This window comes from Typopeltis vanoorti, chromosome 10, assembly GCF_054136105.1.
Source record: "Typopeltis vanoorti isolate ZY-2024b chromosome 10, IOZ_Tvanoo_1.0, whole genome shotgun sequence".
NCBI classification, from domain to species: domain Eukaryota; kingdom Metazoa; phylum Arthropoda; class Arachnida; order Uropygi; family Thelyphonidae; genus Typopeltis; species Typopeltis vanoorti.
The window spans coordinates 71,624,480-71,644,960 of NC_143558.1; the positions used below are offsets into that span (position 1 = coordinate 71,624,480).

Genomic DNA, 20,481 nt, shown 5'->3' on the forward strand with positions numbered 1-20,481 from the left:
ATAAACGTATTAAGTAGAGGTATAACCAATTTAAAAAAAAAAAAAAATTGCAAAGTTGAGAAACCTTGTATGGAGGATGTCAAAGAAATTCCCAAAACCACTGTGCAGTCATTTTTATGAAGTAGAAAGAAACTAAGAACTCCTTAATTGCATTAGGGTGTTCCTTTATCCACTGTTTATAAGTTGTATGATAAGAGATTAGAGTAAATGTAATCTCTGTAAGTGTAGTTGTTCAGAATCACTAGATTGCTAGATATGTTTGGTGATTTCAAAACAGGGTTTGGGAGAAAAAATTTACTAAACAGTTGTACTTTCAGATGGAAGTAATATTTTATATTTCAGAAGATAAATGCAAAATACAAGTGGAAAGCTTATCTTTCTTAACAGAGGTAATAATAAACAATAAAGACAGGGATTTTCACAGGTTATAAGAATACCTTATGTCATAACTTAACCATCTGAAAAACTTGCATAATAAACTTGGGCTGTTCAATTTTTGTAAGAGATGAATGGGTGGAAAGAGAATGATTTCCTAACCATCCCAGAGGTTTATCTTATAGTTTTAGGCCCATCCATGCTGGATTACATAAAGAATAAACTCTACACACCAAAACTTATTTCAGGACCAACTGATTAGAACAGTTAAAAAACAAAAAATCTTAACTACAAACCTTTCCAGTGAAGACAACTCCAAACTCTCACTGTGTGGCCTATTGCTACAAATTTGGTGTTTCAGAAGTTTGAAATTTCACTTTACCTCCCCTTGTATTTGATAACATCAACATTTCAAGACAAGATCAGATTTCTCTTCTATGGTTGGCATAAGCTTTCCCTAGCAACCTCCAAAAACTACTTGTATCCTTTTCTGCTCAAGGCACTGCTTCTCACACATACACCTGATGGCCCTATATAAGTCTCAAATCTAGAACTTGTAGAATGTCATTCTAATATTTTGGGTGGTGTACAAGAAACTCTTCCAAAAAAGGATGAGCAGTTCCATACTTAGGAGAAAGATGGTGTATTTTGAGACTCATAGATACTAATTTTAAACTGTGTTAGGAGTAATTTAGTACAAACTGAAGCACATGTGAATTGTCATTTACAGATAAAACAAAATGCAGTTAAGTACTGTGCTGTCCCTACCACCATTCAAATTAAAAAATCAATTAAAAAAAGCAATAGGTCTCCAACAAAGTTTGAAAAATTATGAATTTAATCAGTCTTTTTGTTCAAAGGAAACTTCCCAGTTGAAGAAATGCTATACAGTACATTTAGAAAAAGTAGGGGAAACACAATCTAAATCATATTTAGATTGTGTTTGAACTGTTAATGAATATTTGTCAACGAATTGTTATGGAAGTACCTCCCCTGCCCAAATAAAATAATTTAGCAAACTATTTAGAACAATTCATTTACAATAATAATAATAATAATAATAAATTTGTTACTGAAAGGAAAAAAAAAAAAAAATACTTAACAGATGAGCCCCTCTCCTTAAAGTTTCTTCCCCTTTCTCATAGATATATACAGTTTCTCTTCTGTAACTGGTTTTCAGAGACATGTTCCACTGAGCTGGCAAACATCTTTTCTATACTTTGTCAAAAATCCTAGCTTATAATTTAGCCTGCAAATGTATAAAAAAATCAAAAACTCCAAACTCAACTTTGGAAGGGTCAAATGTAGAAACTTGCTTCTGTTCAAACAGTATTCAGGCCTTCTGGTCTCTGGCCATAACAACAATGCCTGCTCTTCCTTCTTCCACCTCTCTAATGTCCAGAAGATATCATTGTAACATCATCTACAGAGAGGGTCAGCCTTCTCTTACAACTCTTGTACATATAACTAAATCAACCAAAGTGAATTATTTCCTACTTATCTAACAGTAGGTCATGGGCTATATCTCTGCTCTTTCGAGAGAGAGAGAGAGAGAGAGAGAGAGAGAGGGTGGGGGGACATCAAAGAATCCTTAATAGTATGGATTGATGCCTCCAAGTTGAGAAGGCAACTTCTCCCTCAGCTGAACCACTGCCATACTCTTGAATAGATGTCATATGTGTAAACCCATCCTATACTGTCTCTGGAAACGGTTTGAAACATCTGGAACCCACTCAACATTATGAAAGCAAGCAGTATATTCACACTCCGTCCTATATAAGAGAAATCAGTCAGCCTTCAAACTATCACACCATACCATACCATTGCTTTTCTGTAGAATGCAACTTGAGGATTTCCAACATTATCAAAGTGTATGCATTCCCTTTATCCAACTCGGCCATAACACTGTTATAAAATATGAGCAAATTGCTAAAAAATGACCTTCCTTTAGTAAACCCATGCTGTTCCCTGCATAGTATAGAATGCTTGTCTACCCATTTCAGTATGCGAGTTCTTACCAACTTCGCTAAAATCTTCCCTACCACACCAGAGATACTAATAGGTCGGTAGTTAGACACATCAGTTTTTGCACCTTGTGCAATGGAACTATCATACATTCCTTCCATTCCTGTGGTATCATTCCTGAGCTGAGACGCAAGTTATACAAATATGTGAAAGGCCTAGCCAATTCAGCTGAACATTCCTTTAACAAACGGGCAGATATTCCATCTGTCCCTACTGACAAATTCTTATCCAGGTTATGCAAGAGCTCTTCAACCTCATTTTCATGAACCTGTAGCTCTTCATCCAACGTAGCAGTAGCACCATGCTACATACACCTACATACACCATCTTAGCAAAGTGGGCACTCCTTAATGCATTTAGCTTGCATGGCCAATTTCTTTTCATACTCCATTTTAGCTTTTCTCACAATATCGTTACTTTTCTGGCCTGAGCTTTATATATTTCATAACTCCTCTCACTCTTATTCTCACGATATTCTTTCCACATCAACTTCTTCTTGTAGATCTCTAGCTTAATAAGGCTGCACATCCATTTCACTCCCAACCTATTTATTCTTCGAACACCAGGGATACATTCAGATACTGCCTCATTCAAGCACTTTTTCAAAGATTCCCATGCATTGCTGACATTTTTTCCATTCAGTAACTGATACCATGGGACCAAAGATAGTATTCTTCTAAGTTGATTATAATTTCCAGCTTTGTAATTCAGCATGTAGCCTGATTTAATCGGAGCATCAATACAAGTAGATACTTCCCAAGGAAGAGCAGTATGATCACTGTCACCATATTCATATTCAGTGAACATCAGAAAAGATAACCAAAGTTCTCTACAATTATGATCTCAATGTCAAACAAACCACTCATGTAACTAGCTAGGTACAGTGGTGAACAAAGAATTCTAACCATAATATCACAATCTGTCAAGGTAAAACTTTATTATTTATTTAAATTTTAAAGTTCAATGAATTTTTTTTATAAAAGAGGGAGAGTTGTCTGCGACTAGAGGAAAGTGATTTAGATTTAGATAAATCTTTGGTCAGTTTGAGTCTGTCTGTGCTGTACTATTTAATTTCGATAGGTTGTAGTCAATGTAAAATAAACAAAATACTACATACATCCTCACAAATCCCTCCTGCAACCATCATGCAAGACCACAGCAAAAACTATTCTAATCCAATATATGAAAGCCCCATCGGTAAAGATTATTATCATTTACGGCATCTCCATGGAGTCCAGAGACTTACTGCAGGAGACCCAAATCAGCCAACATACAAATGCTATCATACCTCTTCTTGAATCCATTCTACTCACTCACCACTCTCCATGCAAAAAATCTGGTCTGCACACCCTTACACTTCCACGGATTGCCCCTAGTTCTCGGACTATTTGTCATATATTGAAAAATTCACTGGCATGAATTTAATGAAACCCCTTTAATATCTTAAAAGTTTCTATCATGTCCCCCCTCTTTTCTACCTATAAGCTAAACTTTCTAACCCACAAACCTTTAACCTATCCTCGTATGGAGAATTCCACAGACCTGTCACCTTGTTCACTCGTCTCCAAATTTTTTCGACCACCTCCTGGTTCCAAAGAAACTCAGCTGACAAAATCTGTGCGCAGTAGTCAATTGGCCAAATCATAGCCTTATAAAGAAGGATAACAACTTCCTTATCTTGTTAATGTGTTTTTCAACATCCAAGCAATTCATTGAGCTATTTTACCAAATTTTGCAATATGCCCTCAGAACTTTAACTCCTTGTCCACCACTATCAGCAAGTCCCTAGCCTCATTAATTTCCTACAAACCAATACCATCAATATGATACATCATATGCAACCTTTTCAACCCAAAGTGCATAACCTTACATTTTACAACAGTAAACTGACAATCATTATCCTTTGCCCAATTTATTCAAAACATGCTGCAGGATAATATCTGCATCACCTATATCAACTATTGCTCTCTCCAGTTTTGCATCATCATCAAACAACTAAATATCCCCTCTTAAATCTTTTCCTATGTCATTGATATATAAATTAAAAAGTTTGCCCTAGTACTGAACCCTGAGGTACTCCACTAGTCACCATCATTCTCCTAGACTCCACTCCATCATATACTACTCTCTGGTGACTGTCCATATCCCCCCCCCCCATGCTACTAGCTTCATATCCATTCCCATCCTCTGCAGTCTTTGTAATAGTTTTCCATGTGGTATTCTGTCAAATGCCTTGGCAAAGTCGAGTGGTATCATGGTGTAGGCATTACCTTTATCCAATATGCTGTCACTTTATTATAAAATGTGTATAAGTTATCAAGATAGAACCTTTTACAAAGCCATGCTACCCACGATATAGTAATGCATCCCTGTCCACCCACTGTTGTATTTTACCTTTCACCAACTTTTCCAATGCCATAAAAATAATCCTAGTATATTAATTGGTCTGTACTTTGCTTCCCTCTGTCTTAGAGCCACCTTTATGCAATGGTACTATCTTACATTTCCTTGGAATTCTGCCAGAGCTGACACTTAGATTGAACCACTTCATCAGAGGCAATGCCAATTCTCTTGCACATTCACATAGTACACGGGCTGATATGTCATCTAGTCCACTGCTGTGTTCACATTCATATTTTTTTTAATATGCTGAACACTTCCTGTTCATCTACCTCAATGTTGATATGCATCTCTGTAACATCAGCAACTGTAAAACCACCACCTGGATGATATCTTTGCAAAACGATTCCTCAGCAAATCAACTATTTCATTTGGTTCAGTCACTTTCCTAACCGTGAGCATTATTTAAAGTCTCTCTCATAATCTGATTTGCCCTTCCTTGCCATACTAGTCACCCTTCTTGCTTGCACTTTGTACTGCTAAGGAGCATGCTGATCACTCTTTTTTAAATATTTCCTCCAGAATGTTTTCTTTATTTGCAGCTCTTACTTTGTATCCCTACTCATCCACTTAATTCCAACTTGGTTTATCCTCCTGACTTTGGATATGCAGTCTGATACTGCTACTCTCAAGCAATCTCTGACCACTTGCCATGAACTACTGACATTCTTTCCTTGTAGCTTTTCAAGCTATGGCACTGTTCCAAGATGACTCCTGAGTCTCTCATAATCACCAGCTTTGTAGTTAAACATAAATCCTTTCTTGACAGAGAAATCCATGTGTTTGGCAACTTCCCAGAACAAGACTGCATGGTCACTCTCCCCAGTTGGAGGCAGTGTCTACCTTGTTATTGATGCATCTTCTGATGTTACTATCAGATCCAACCCTCAAACCCCTTGCTCCTCCTATAACATGTTTCATGTAATTATCCCTTAGCAACTGTATAAATCCTGCTTTTATTTTGCCATGTTCCCTTTCCTCTTGCAATCAATGTCTCCATAGTTGAAGTCTCCCATTATAATGGTTTGGCCTACACTCATTGTGCTGATTTGCCGATATGTAGCATTTATATCTTCCTGTGGACTCTTGGTCTATAGTAGTACCAATTAGCATATTTTGTCCTAATACTTCTATCTCATACCAGACAACCTCAAATGAACCATCTACTTCAGACTTAATATCCTCTTTAACTTCTAAATTGGATAGCGTTATAAAAATACCATACTGTTGAGAGATTGGATTCTAGAGTGAAGACCACCGAGGCCAAATGGAGAACGTGTCAACATATCTTAACCAGATAGAAGGTTTAAGAGTGACCGAGTCAAGAGCTTGTTTTTCAAAATATTACATTAAAAAAATTGGCAAGGGCAAAGAGGATGAGAACCCACAGACACAACATCAGTCAAGCTGCCATAATTGCCAGCTTGACTGAAAATTCGCATGTTGAGTATTCTCCCAGAACAAGACTGTATGGTCATGTTCCCCAGTGATTGGAGGTAGAGTTGCTACTATAGTTACAAACAGATATTCTAATGCTGTTGCCAGACCCAATACTGTCAAACCCTAGGTCCTTTCCATAAAGGCCTGTTTAAGGTAATTATCCCTTACAAATTGCATTTCCATCTTGCCACATGCTTTTTCCTCCTTGCAATTGATATTCCTATAGTTGAAGTTCGATGATAATTGCCTGGCCTGCATTCATTGTGTTAAGTGGATGATGCATGGCATCCATATCTTCCTCTTGATCCCTAGGTCTATAGTAACAATCAACAGTATATTTTGTCTTATTGGTCTCCATCTCACACTAGACAGCCACAAATGAACCATATTCCTTTGATCTACAATCCTCCTTAACTTTTATTGTTTACTGGTTGAAGTTCTTCAGCTATGATTATAATACTCCTCCTCGTTCACACTTCGTGTAAAAAAGAGAAAAATCCCTAAGCATGGGGCTCTGCATTAATAATAATAATTTCACTAGTACCAAATATCAAAATTATAGGCCCATTAGTTTATTACCAGCAGTACTAAAGTAAGAAATAACAAAATAATGCAATAGCTCGAGTATATATAATCAGAGGAGCAGGCAAGGTTCAGAAGTAATTACAGTATCACTGATCATATCCATACTCTTAGGTAAATTATAGAAAAGACAAAAAAATATATAAACCACTCTGATTTGCCTTTGTGGACTTTGAAAAAAGCATTTTACTCCATCCAACCTTCAGCTATCCTAGCATCACTTTTACAACAAGGAAAAGAAGAAACACAGATAGAAACTTTGAAATATACATATATTCATGCTATCCCTGTTATTAAACTGTACAAGAAAAGTGAAACGTTTCTAACAAACAGAAAAATAAGAGAGGGAGATGCAATATCTCCAATCTTTTCACTTGCCTAAGAGGAGGTTTTTCATGAACTGAACTGAAAGAATGGGGGATTAAAATTAACAGAAAGATTCTGACACATATTTTGTTGATGACAGTTCTGTTAGTAGAAGATCTATAAATAAAATTAAGGAAAATAAAATAAAACTAAAGATGAATGATTTACCACCAAAAAAGAACTATACTGGAAGATCGAGAATTGTAAAGACAGATTCAGATGTGTATCTGAGACAAATCATAAAAATGAAAGATGTAAAAACAGAAGAAATAAAAAGGATACAACTAGGTTGGATGGCTTTTGGGAGGATGAAAGTTATCCTCAAAGGTGATATTACCATAAGTATTTGATCAGTGTCTTACCTGCAATTACATATGGCATTGATAAGATAAGATCTAGAACAGGTGTACAAGACATTATAAGTTAATTATGCATTCAAAATGGAGATGGACTGGACAGCTAGATATAACAACACAAGAAGGCCAGAACAGAGCAATGGATGGCAGTAGGCAAAGGGAAAGAGATGGCAATATGAAATTATCAGGATTGCTGGAATGTAATGGTTAAGAAAAGCTAAAAATAGAATGTGAAAAAAAAAAAAAAAAACTTTTGTTCTAGGAGTGGACTGATCAAAGTTAAAGAAGAAAGATGAAATATTAAAGAAATGGAAGAAAACTATAATACGAGCATTTAAACTAGATCGTGGAATAGTATTATACTTAATACCCTTTTGTTTGCTCATGACCAAATAATTCACTTTTTGCTTGATAGCAAGAAGTGAACTACTTCTTGTGAATCATGAGTTTAAAGGACCATCTCAGTCAGAAATAAAATATCACTAAAAATAAAATTTGGTAACAAATTAACTGCTTCATATACCTTGGATTCACTGTATTACATACAAAAGAAACTGACATATCAAAATTACAAATATCCCAAAGATAACATGGATGATGAATGCATGAATCCAAACATAACCATTCCTAAAACATACAAAAATAACAGCATATAAACAGTACATGATGTTATATATATGTGTGTGTGTGTGTGTGTGTGTACACACACACAACAGACCAGATAAAGGTTCCTCACATCACTGATGGGAATCGAACTCAGGTCTTTCCAACCAAAGGGCTTCGTCTATACTGACTAAGCTACGGAGGCTCATATATATATATATATATATATATATATATATATATATATGACTTGTATTGATTTCTCTAAACCACTCTTTCGAATGGAAAAAATCATGGCAGAGTTGCTTTGGTATCTCTTCCATTATAATAAGTGCTTAGCAATATAGCTTATGCTACAATACAATAAAATTACACAGTAAGTCTAATCTTTAAAGGGATCTGTGGAATAACTATAAAACAACAAAATTACATAGCCACAGTAATAATTTAATGAAATTACCAATATTTTGTACTCAAATACAATAACAGGAATACAACGTACATTGATATTTTAATATTATACTTATATTATACAAGGTACATTACAACAATTAGTTTACCAATTTAAAAACGGTTGCCATGTGATAGGTTCCTATCTTGCTAGCAGTAGATAATAAACAAATAAAATGCATGTTCTACTGCACTTTTGTTCCTTTTTATGTGGATCAAGAATTACAGAAATACTAAATAATCTTCTTCTTCTTCTGCAGCTTCTCCCACTTAAGTGGGGTCACTGTTTGTAATGAGTCTCCTCCACACCTTCCTGTCTTGGGCTGTCACCACATCCAAGTTCTTCATCTTCAAGTCCTCTTCTACCAGCTCCCTCCATCTCTTCTTTGGCCGCCCACGCTTCCGCCTTCCTTGCACATCCATCTGCATGACCCTTCTTCCCACATATTCGTCCTCCCTCCTCATCACATGACCAAACCACCTCAACCTTGCCTCCTGTATTTTTGCTCCTAAGTTCGTAACTTTCACTGTTCCCTTGACATCGTCATTTCTCAGACGATCCTTTCTGGTCACACCGCACATCTGCCTAAGCATTCTCATCTCTGCTACTTCCATCCCGCTGATGTTATTTTTCCTCAGGGCTACAGTTTCTATAGCATATGTCATAGCTGGCCTCACTACTGTCCTATAAATTTTGCCTTTCAGATTGATCGGCACCCTCTTATCGCATAACACTCCAGCCATCTCCCTCCAGTTCCTCCAACCCACTTGTATCTTGCATTCCACTTCCTTCTCAGCTCCTCCTTCTTCCACTGTTGAACCTAAGTATCTAAAGTCTCTCACCTTCCTGATGACATTTCCTTCCAGCTCCAGATCTGTCTCCTGGCCGCCACCGACTGCGCAACACATATACTCTGTCTTACTTCTGCTCAGTCTCATACCTCTCTCTTCCAGTACTTTTCTCCATCTTTCCAGTTTAGTTCCCGCTTCTTCTCTTGAAGCAACACACAACAAGATGTCATCTGCATACAACATTGTCCAAGGCGCATCTTCTCTCACCTCCTCTGTTACCACCTCCATCACCATATCAAACAGAAACGGACTTAATGCTGACCCTTGATGCAAGCCAACTGTTACAGAAATACTAAATAATAATACACTTATATAAGGATATGTTCAAGGAATTTGCATAACAACACTTCTTTAATAGTATTAGTTACAAGAGTACTTTAGAGACAGATTAGTGGGGAATGGAATTCCTTTTTGCGAACATGTGGAATAAATAACAGATTAACCCCCACATCTCAACACCATGTAATACAGTGTTATTGCATTTTACGTATGAGATAAGAAACTAAGATTTCTAACTAAGAAACATTCTGCACTGCTTGTGAAGTTATATGTAGCCCACATCCCAATTCCATGAGAGCATATTGTATTAATTAATATTATTTATATTCTTCCATCACCTTAGAAGTGATATATAGCCTTTTCCAGATAAGCCAACATTGCCTTGTGGCAGTGTAGCCTGGTTACATAAATGGAGTTCTGGTCCACCTGGTGAGTACCATCTACCTCACAGGCATGTCTTCTTTAGCTTAAGGAAATGGAAACTAGATAGATGTTTTTCATTAACAGTAAAAACCACTGCCTTCCATGTTTTGTGTTGAGGAAAGAAAGTTTCTATTTTCCCTACACCTCACATGCAATGTAGGTGACATTCCTCAATGACATGTCAATCACGCATTTAGGACGAGACATTCCCCAATTTGAGAGCATATCAGTAAAGTAGTGCTTTAAAGGCTGCCACTAGACAGTACATAGGACTGAATCCAATGCTTATGAACCAAGAAGCTTTTCTGTTTGTAGACTGTGATTGGAGGAAGGGGCAGGTATGATAATATGCAGTGTGACCTAGAGCATGGTTACAGCAAACTGGTATTTCTACATGTATGCATGCAAGTTATCTATTTAACTGTTCCTCCAAACCACTGATATGCAGTCTGTAGAACTAGTTTAATTGCAGATTGTATTATAAAAAAAAAAAAAAATTGCATCCAGTTTACCAACATTCATGGCCTTCACAGCAACATCAAAGATGTGCATCACCAGTTAGTTATCTAAACAGGACCTATTATTCATAACACAACTACTGTCCAAACTACACCTGACACAATTTGTTCCTTCGGAATGGAGTGCTTTCACCAGGAATCATTCCCATGTCCAAGGATGCCAAAATCTCAAAACCTCAACTCCCCCACCCATAAAAAAAACAAAAACAAACAAACATGCACTCTATTCTAGTGAAGATCGCCTAAGTTTTGTTGTATTTTATGGAAATATGGGATACTATAAATCTATCCTTATTCAATAGCCAGACGTAGAGACACTTAGAAAATGTCAAAACTTAGATTATGAGAATCCAACCCTCAGCATCAGAGTTAACTTGGATTTCCACTACCTAAAAAACATGAGCTCTGTCATAAGTGCACTGATTAAGTTTTGTTGGTGTGACAGCTGCTTTAAACTGTTTGTTCTCATCACAGATCAGTACAGTTAGGTGCCAATTGACAGTTCACTTATGAAAAATACCTCAGACATAGGATTGCTATGGTATTAAACAGAGGGGATTTTGCCCTCTTAAGTTCCTATGTAGTCTCTGTTGAGAACAAACAGTCTGAAACAGCTGTCAGGCTAGTGAAATCTAATCAACCCAAAGCCATTCATAAAAGGCAATATACCTCCTAGGCAGCATTCATGTCTTAAGTATGTAGGTCCAAGGCAATGCTGTTGCAAGTGTTGTATTCTCATAAGCTCTCTGGTCTATCTTTTTAAACTTTCCAAGTTTCTAGAGATTTGGCTGTGAAATAAGGATGTATTTATAATACTCCCTATTTCCATTAATTTACTTTGCCAAAATGAAGTCTTTTAGGATCTCTAAGCTCTATTTATTTGCTGTCTTTTTTACTGCTCACCAAACAGATAATCAATCAGATATTTCACTCTCCCAAGGATTTTCTGGCATCAATATACCTAAATGGTGGATCATCTACACTAAGCTTAAAATTTTCACAACTCACTTCCCTTTTTTTAATTTCAGTGATCCAGCAGGCAGAGATGCCAATAAATCTGCTATTAGCTTGTATCTATGTTGAAAGTTTATTTTTCACTTGGTTAGAGTATAATAAAATTAGTTTAATCCTTTATCCAAGTGTGAGCAAACAAAGTTTGCACCTGAAAGTATCTTCCAGGACTGGGGTAAGGTGGTACAACACCAGTGCAACTCGTTGCAAAGGTGGAGCAAGCTACCAACACTCCTATCTCAGTATCTCCTATAATGGAAAACACATCTCCTTGCGGATATGTCTAATGTTATGCATTAAGGGAAGGGCCACTACCCAGACTAGTTTCGACCTTTATTGAGGTCTCTTCAGTGGGAGCCAGGCCCAAGTGGAGATACCAGGCAGAAGCATTAGCAGGTCATCTCCACCTATAGGAGTTACCAAATGGTGTGCCACCCGTTTTTAATAAATTACTCTGGATTTAGAGAAAGATGTTGAAAGTTTATTTTTCACTTGGTTAGAGTATAATAAAATTAGTTTAATCCTTTATCCAAGTGTGAGCAAACAAAGTTTGCGCCTGAAAGTGTCTTCAGGACTGGGGTAAGGTGGTACAACACCAGGCCAACTTAATGCATAACATTAGACATATCCGCAAGGAGATGTGTTTTGCATTATAGGAGATACTGAGATAGGAGTGTTGGTATCTTGCTCCACCTTTGCAACGAGTTGCCCTGGTGTTGTACCACCTTACCCCAGTCCTGAAGATACTTTCAGGTGCAAACTTTGTTTGCTCACACTTGGATAAAGGATTAAACTAATTTTATTATAGTTTGTATCTATATTAGATAATCTAGCCAACGGACTACACCAACCAGCACAACATCCTAGATATTTTCTTAACAAGCTCCAGTTCAAAATTCACTGCAGATATAAGTTCTCTACTTGACAACTAGTCATCCAAGTTTCCTTCACTGCAAAATACCATTAACTCAGCTATTCACAGCCCTGTCTCCTTTGGCATCACCACAGGTACCGAGTGATATCAGCTCTGTAACTTCAACTGCTCCTTACCTAGTCCAAACACATGCACAGACCAAATAACAGAAATAATACTGTTATTGAAGACCATCTTCCACTTCATCCCAAATTCTCAATTGTTATCCAAGCCTTAATAGTTCTACAACAAATGGGAGGGGGAAAGAATATCACAAGTGGCTTAAGACCAAAATTCCAGCATGCACTTCACAGCTTGCAAAAATCATCAATAAATAAATAAATATATGATCATTAGGTACATTGACTCGGTGATTAGAATATGTTCATCTTTTATTGACCGACTGAAACCGAAAAAATAGATAAGTTAATTTAAAATGGAGCATGCAACATATTTTGTCAAAACTTCTTCAGGTGTGGTAACACTTAAAAAAAAACCCATAAAAACACTGTGCAATTATAATAACAAACTTGTGTGTTATAGAAAATTCCGAACTCCATGGTGGACACAGGAAGTTAGAGAGGCAGTGAAGGAAAAGAAAAAAGTATATCAAAAGTTCCTGGCAAATAAGTCAGCTTGTGTTCTTAGAGAATACAGAGACAAATGTAAGAAAGCTAAACACTGTGTAAAAATAGCTAAACAAAAGTCATGGGAGGACTTTGGCAAGAACATAGAAAATAAATATCAATAAGGTGGTAAGATATTCTGGAGGTTGTTGAAGAAGCTTAGAAATGGAGGAAAGAGTGCTGTAAAAGGAGTTAGAGATGATGAAGGTGACATGAAAATGGGAGAAAAATATATCCTTGAAGTATGGAGTAATTACTTCAAAAAATTGCTAAATGAAACAAGCAGTGATAAAAAACACTCAACAGGCATACAGTCAGGAATACATATCCATACTTGAAGTAGAGGCTTGAAATCATCAAAGGCTTGAAATGTGGAAAGGCAGCAGGAGTAGATGATATTCGACGAGAAATACTGAAGTATGGTGGTATAAAAGTCTTACAGTGGCTGCACTACATAGTTCAGAGAGCTCTGGACAGAGGGACGAATTCCTGATGATTAGAGTAGAGCTCTAATAGTACCTATATATATAAAAAGGGAAATAAAACTGAATGTGAGAATTACAGAGGTATTTCCCTACTGAGTGTTCCTGGCAAGATCTATGCAAGTATACTTGAGAAACGGTTGAGAAGAATTGTGGAACAAAAGCTTGGTGAAGAACAAGCTGGATTCAGCCCAAATAGAGGCTGTCAAGATCAGATCTTCACTTTACGACAAATAGTTGAGAAAGCATGGGAATATGACAAAGATCTGTATTCAAATTTTGTAGATCTGGAAAAGGCATATGACAAGGTGTCAATAGAGAAGCTATTCAATAAGCTACAGTTATATGGTGTCAATGGGGCATTATATCAAGCAATACTTAGTCTTTATTTGAGTTGCAAGTCAGCAGTTAGAATTGGAGGAAGTACAGGAAGATGGTTTAATGTTAAATCTGGTGAGACAAGGATGTACATTGTCTCCTCTGTTATTCATTATCTATATGGATCACATTATGAAGGAAAGTGGTATTAAACATGATATCAAAATTGGAGATGTTAATGTCAGCTCTTTGCTTTATGCGGATGATGTTATACTTCTAAATAAATCTGCTACAAGTCTGCAAGATTCTCTGACTAAACTGAATAGCTGTTGTAATAGATATGGTATGAAGGTCAGCAATAAAAAGACAAAGACAATGAAAACAGGTAGAATCGTTGAAAATGTCAACTGTGCTTTGAACGGAGAACCTGTGGAACTAGTAAAACTTTTCAGCTACTTAGGCACGATTTTTAGTGAAGATGGTAAATTAAATATGGAAATAGACAACAGAATTAATAAAGCTGGTATGGTATGAAGTCAATTGAATAAATTCATATGGAATAAGAGATAAATTAGTTGGAAAACTAAGTTTGCTGTATACAAGACAGCGTTCAAACCAATTTTAACTTATTGAGCTGGGTCAGAAAGTAAAACACTTGATCAATGACTAGAGACCGTAGATATGAGAGTCCTTAGAAAGATTAGAGGCATGAACAGATGGCATCAATGGCAATATCATATTAAAAACAAGGATATTAGGAAAGAACTTGACATTGTCAGCATCCAGGAATGCATTAGCAGAGATAATCTGAAGTAGTATTGTCACTTAAACAGAATGGGCGAGGAAAGATTAGCAAAACAAGTGTTCTCTGCCAGGTTTGCAGGAAAACGACCCAGAGGAAGACCAAGTTATAGGTGGATTGATATGGTACAAAGTGCCTTAAGACAATAGAAATATAAGATCTGATAATGTTGGAATCTTGACAAGTAACAGACTGATTTGGAGGAAAATTGTAGATAGGAAGTTAATAATGATGTAAATTTTTCATGTAGTACTATCATATCCTATACACCCCCCCCCCCCTTTGAGGGTACATGTCAGGAATTTGATGATGATGAGGTTTTTTTTTTTTTTTTTTTTTTTTTTTTTTTTTTTTTTTTTTTTTTTTTGTTAAGTGGTCAAGGGTTGTAGCCTTTGGGAAAGGAGGCTGTTCCAGAGGTATATAGAATGAAAAGAGAAAGAGGAGAGAGTGGGTCAATAAGTTCAAAGTGGAATAGTATATGGTTGTTGAGCTGCAGCTACTTTTGTTTTTACAGTTTTTGGATTTATCATAATGGCTAGTTCAGCAGAGCAATGATAATGAAAATACCTACAGAAGTGGCATAATGCAGAAATCTCTGTGAAAGGAAGATTTCAGTGATTCTTTGAGCAGTGGTCTGGAGGAGAAGGTATCAATTAATCTGAATGCTGTCTTCTGAATAGTATGAAGCAGTGCTAGTAAGGCTTGAATGGACCACCCCACGTTTGGGTGGTTTTGAGATTCCTACAGTGTTAGTAGTGTTATATGAAAGTGTACTGAGTTTTTAGCCAGTTACAGAAGTTATGGCTGAGATTCGTTTGTGCCATCAAAGGCTGAAGGTGCAGGTCATTCCAAGAAGATAAATCTCAGTTTTGATATCTGAATGTTATTGATAATAAGGAGAAGTGATGTGAGATCTTTCTTTTTGGAAATGATACAGGATTATGTTTTAGTAACTTTGAAGTTCACAAGGTTATCCTAACTTCCTTGAAAAATAGTGAGGAGAACAGAGCTTTTGTTATGGAGGATCCTGATGCTTCCAATGACTGGGCACATAGGAACACTCTGTTACAAGAGGAACAGTGTTTGAGAATACATAGTCATGGGTTACTCTTGGAAAAGAAAACTATCTCCCACGACATAGTGAATGACATCAAAAAGAAAACTAGTGATGAAGATGCGATAGGCTTAAGAACTTTCTGCAGACCATACAATGGAAGCTTGTTGAGAACCCTTACCTAAAAATTCAGGGACCTAATCCTAAAAGAGAGAGACCAAGAATGCATAATTTTTAAAGTTACAATCATTTATGTATAATTAGTCAGATATCAGATTTCTAAAAAGTCTAATGTTGCAAATTCAGCTGGTCTCATATGAAAGTAAAGGGTTTTTTTTTGTCCCTCAGAATAGGAAAATTGACCCCATTAACAGTTCTACAGACATGAAATACTCACCACTAGAGGGATGCAGCAGAGGAATGGCAGGGTGCATTAGATTCCCTAACGCCCCTAATTAAGGGACACAAACCATCTCGGAAGATGAAAAAATGGATGATGATGATAGTGGTTATTTTCTATTTGAAATACTTTATTTTGATGATCAATAACCTTTTATTTATTATTTTTAGTTCTCTTGTGTTATGTTTACTTTCAGTATGAAACTAATTATACACTGTCTGTTCTCCTTAAATAGTTTAACATACAAGAACTGGTTATGAAACAATACAGTACCATTATCAACAAATTAATAAAAATACTATAAAACAAACATGCACACATTCCATTTCTATTCAGAGAATCATATACAATATTGTAATGTTATGCATTCTGATACACATATTTACATCTGTAAATTTTCATTCATTTATGAAATTTTATGTTATGGTATTTGAAATTATAAGTTGGCTTTAACAGTTCTCTTCATCATATGATCATGATGTCCTCAGCCTAGCAGGGTATTAACAGCATGTATGCACACACATTTATCATGAAAAAACAAAAAATTATGTGAATTCCACCAATCATAGACCATTAGTGTATTAGTACTGTGGATGGACTAAGAATTATAATATCTGGAAACATTCAAGCCACTTATAAATAATTCTTCCCAATAACAATGTTGTGGTCTTAACACCATATGTTGAAACTTGTGTACCTCCTAAAGATGTTTGCAGCACACCCTTCACCATATGGCATTCAGATTTGTTGGAGAGTGAATGCGCTAACCACTCAGTCAACCAGGCTGGCAATTATTACAGATTTAATACATTATATTTCTAATAATGATATATATTTTAAATAATTCCTATCAACTTTAACATTTTTTTAAATATACAGAACACTTTCAGAAGTGCATTAAAAGAATCTTACATCATAACTAGAATCTGCTTCATTATTGACTGTAAGACCTGCTAATTCTCCCAAACCTAGAGCTGCTTCCAAACTATCATCATCATTCCCTGGGCCACCTAACAGAGGACGACGTGATCCAGGAGGAAATGATAGAGAGGGACCACCTTGTACACCTATTAATGTGAATATAGTCATTGATATGTGTAACTTTTTTTAATATTGTTTTGCAATAAGAAGTGAGTAATAAAAATAACATTGCATTTCTCTGAATCACTTGTAATTCTTGTTTAATCTGTTACAAATCATTATCTACACGTATCAAAGATAAATCATGAAAAAAATGTTGCATTATTTGCATTAAAATATACAGTGCACTTCAATTTAATTTTTCACTACAGTTATCTGAATAAAGAGCTGTAGTACAATTACTGCTAAAAGGACAAACCTAGCATTAACAATATTCAGTAAATTTCTACCTTTCATAATTTATGCAAATCACCAAAATATAATGTGTTCTTCTATATCTTTAGAAAATTAAGTCTAAAGAAGAGATTAAGCATTCTGTTTTATGTGATTTTAATGTATTTTTTTGGGGAAGAACTTGGAAGAATTTGTGTTAGTTGCCTTGATCCCACCTGAAAGTTTTCCAACAATATTCATATTGAAGTCTATAAACATCAAAGATAAAAACCAGGGTGTAAACATTATGAATTTTTTTTAAAATCAAAAACACATTTTGCATCTTGACTTTAAAATGAAAAAAAAGTACATTTATATATCCTTAAGCACCATACAGAAAAACATAAGTCCAGCAAATTATCCTATTCACTTCAAATTTTTTTTCAACTAGTCAAGCTCTTCTCAATAACACCAATCCATCTGGATATTTGTCTTCATTTGTTTGTCTTTAAGTCATTATTTCAAACACGATCATATATAAAACATAGATTTAAAGCCAAGATAGCTGCATAATCAAGAACAATACAATACAATAAAATCTACTCTATTATTCAAGTGGAAGTTGTTCCTTACACTTGCTTAATCACAATATAATTGCATAAAAAAACAAATAAATTGTATTCTGCATTGGCACGCACTAGAAACAAACATGATACAATGCAATAGTATCATGCACCTGGGCATTGCCTAGTTAAACAAGACCCCCCCCCCCCCAAGTTCTCATTAGGGAAAAAAGATATATATAATGAAAAATCAACTAATGAAACAATTTGAATATCAGAGAAATTGAAGACAGGCACCAGCAATATAAAAAATACCAATGGAAAAGAAGATGCAATTGCAGAAGAACCAAAGAAGTATCACTAGGATAAAATGTGTTGCCGAGACAAAAAAAAAAAACACTAAAACACCTAAGATCCTGCTAAATAATGTTGGATGTTATATTTACAATAGTCAGCAGGGAAAGGAGAGATGAACATGAAAATTCTTGATTATTAGACAATTTCAAGTGGAATTATGTGGGTAAATTTCCAAACAGGATTGAGGTCACTTAAGGATGAAAGCTAGATAACTGGGAGGGAAGCCCTACAAAGAAGTTTTTTTAAGGAACACGAACTCGCTGGAACGTATGACAATGTCCAATCTTTGCATTCTGATGCTGCCTGTTAATTAACATCTGCCTGGATACTGAGGAAATGTGGATGGGCTTGAAAAGTGGGACTTAGCTAACTGAACTGTACAACATGATGGAATTTTATGCTAGGTAGGACATTACACAGTAAATCAAAGCACTCACTCGTTTTTCCAGGCAACTAGGACGAAAATTGAAAAAGTCAGCTATGTTAACAACTCCAATTCAAAATCATCAGGAGGATAGAGAGCAAGAAAGAATGAAGTATCCATATCCACAGAACATTAAGTGGCAATTGCAGAAGAATTAGAGAAGTCAATATAATTGGCACCACTGAAGTGAAAACCAAAATAGGCGAGGTTCTTCGAAATAAAAAATAGATGTTGTTATATTCAGGCAACAGTGATCAGGAAAAGCAAGGAGTAGCAATATTACTGCCAATCAATATAAACACTAGGATTACAAGCAGAGTGGTGAAAAATTGATAATGCTGTCTGGATGTTCAAGAAAGCCTACAAAAAATAACCTCACATCCCTGCATTACAAAAAAATCTGAATTAGTGTCAAATAAATATAAAGAACTTCAATGAGAAAATGTCAAGAGGATTGTGTTATGATCACTATGTTCAGAAGCAAAAAGATTGTTTATCTATTTTGAAGGTATGAACTGTTACCAATATAATAAAAACAAGGCCGCTGACATATGAATATGATTTTTTTTTAAAAAAATTATTTCTACTTTTGTTTTGATTTTCAAGATAATGTCATAAATGAAGTCCTCAAACTTGGTAGTTATTTTTTTGCCACTGTAGTGTTGGTAATGGAACAATGTGAATGAAAGTTTAAGGTTAACAGACTTCCAGAAAAAAAAAACACATTTTGCAGTTATAGCTTCTCAATCACACACAAATAAGTATTATAAAATGTTCTTCTAACGCTTGGAGTGAATTTATTAGAAATGAAACAGAGTAATCTTTTTTCATACATTCAACAGCATATTTGATAAACAAAAAACGCTTAACTACTCAATTTATTATTAACACTAACAAAATCATGGATGCATTTACTGCCACATAATGTATTACAGGTTCTTTATTGCCTGACTCCAAGCAATAAAAGTTCCATGAGATTTATGTTTACTAAGCTGAACCTCTGTTGTGGAGCTTAAATTTTTTTTAAAAGTTAAGGATGTGCATATCTGATCATTAGCTACAAGATCAATGAGGGAAAATACTCAGAAATGTCTAACATTTTCAAATAGAACAGTTAAATGATTTAAAGTCATGAAAATATGTCATCTCCAGTGTTATGCAATAAATTTGAGAAAATGGCCATAAAAACCTGGAAACGACTATTTATTCAAGTATGCAGATTTTAATATCATAATCTTTTCATAAAATTACTGCAAGTGATATTCATGCAGCATGTACTGACATGCAAAAATGTTGTAGCTTAATGGAAAGAAAATGATTTATTCAAATGATTCATCTTTTGGTATTTTGGCTTTGAAATGAAAGGTATTAGTAAAGAGCACACAGTTAACATCTCTGCAATTGAAAAATTCAGATATAATCTTATTCAAATATCTACAGGTGTGCAAAAAATTAAGACAAATTCATTAAAAGTGATTCAGTTTAATCAATTTAAATATCATTTCACTCATTATGCATGTACCCCATACTGATATTTTGGATCTCATTTAAACATAATTCCCACACCCC

At 35.4% G+C, this 20,481-nt stretch overlaps 1 protein-coding gene across 5 annotated transcripts in view; it reads right to left on the reverse strand.

The window, feature by feature from the left end:
* The window catches only part of Cka (Connector of kinase to AP-1), a 570,985-nt gene that overhangs the window by 259,052 nt on the left and 291,452 nt on the right, over window positions 1-20,481 (reverse strand). For all 5 annotated transcript variants that reach the window (XM_090399493.1, XM_090399496.1, XM_090399494.1 and 2 more), the window contains one exon: window positions 17,188-17,342. In XM_090399493.1, coding sequence (XP_090255619.1) covers window positions 17,188-17,342 — 155 coding nt within the window. The remainder of the gene's footprint in view (window positions 1-17,187; window positions 17,343-20,481) is intronic.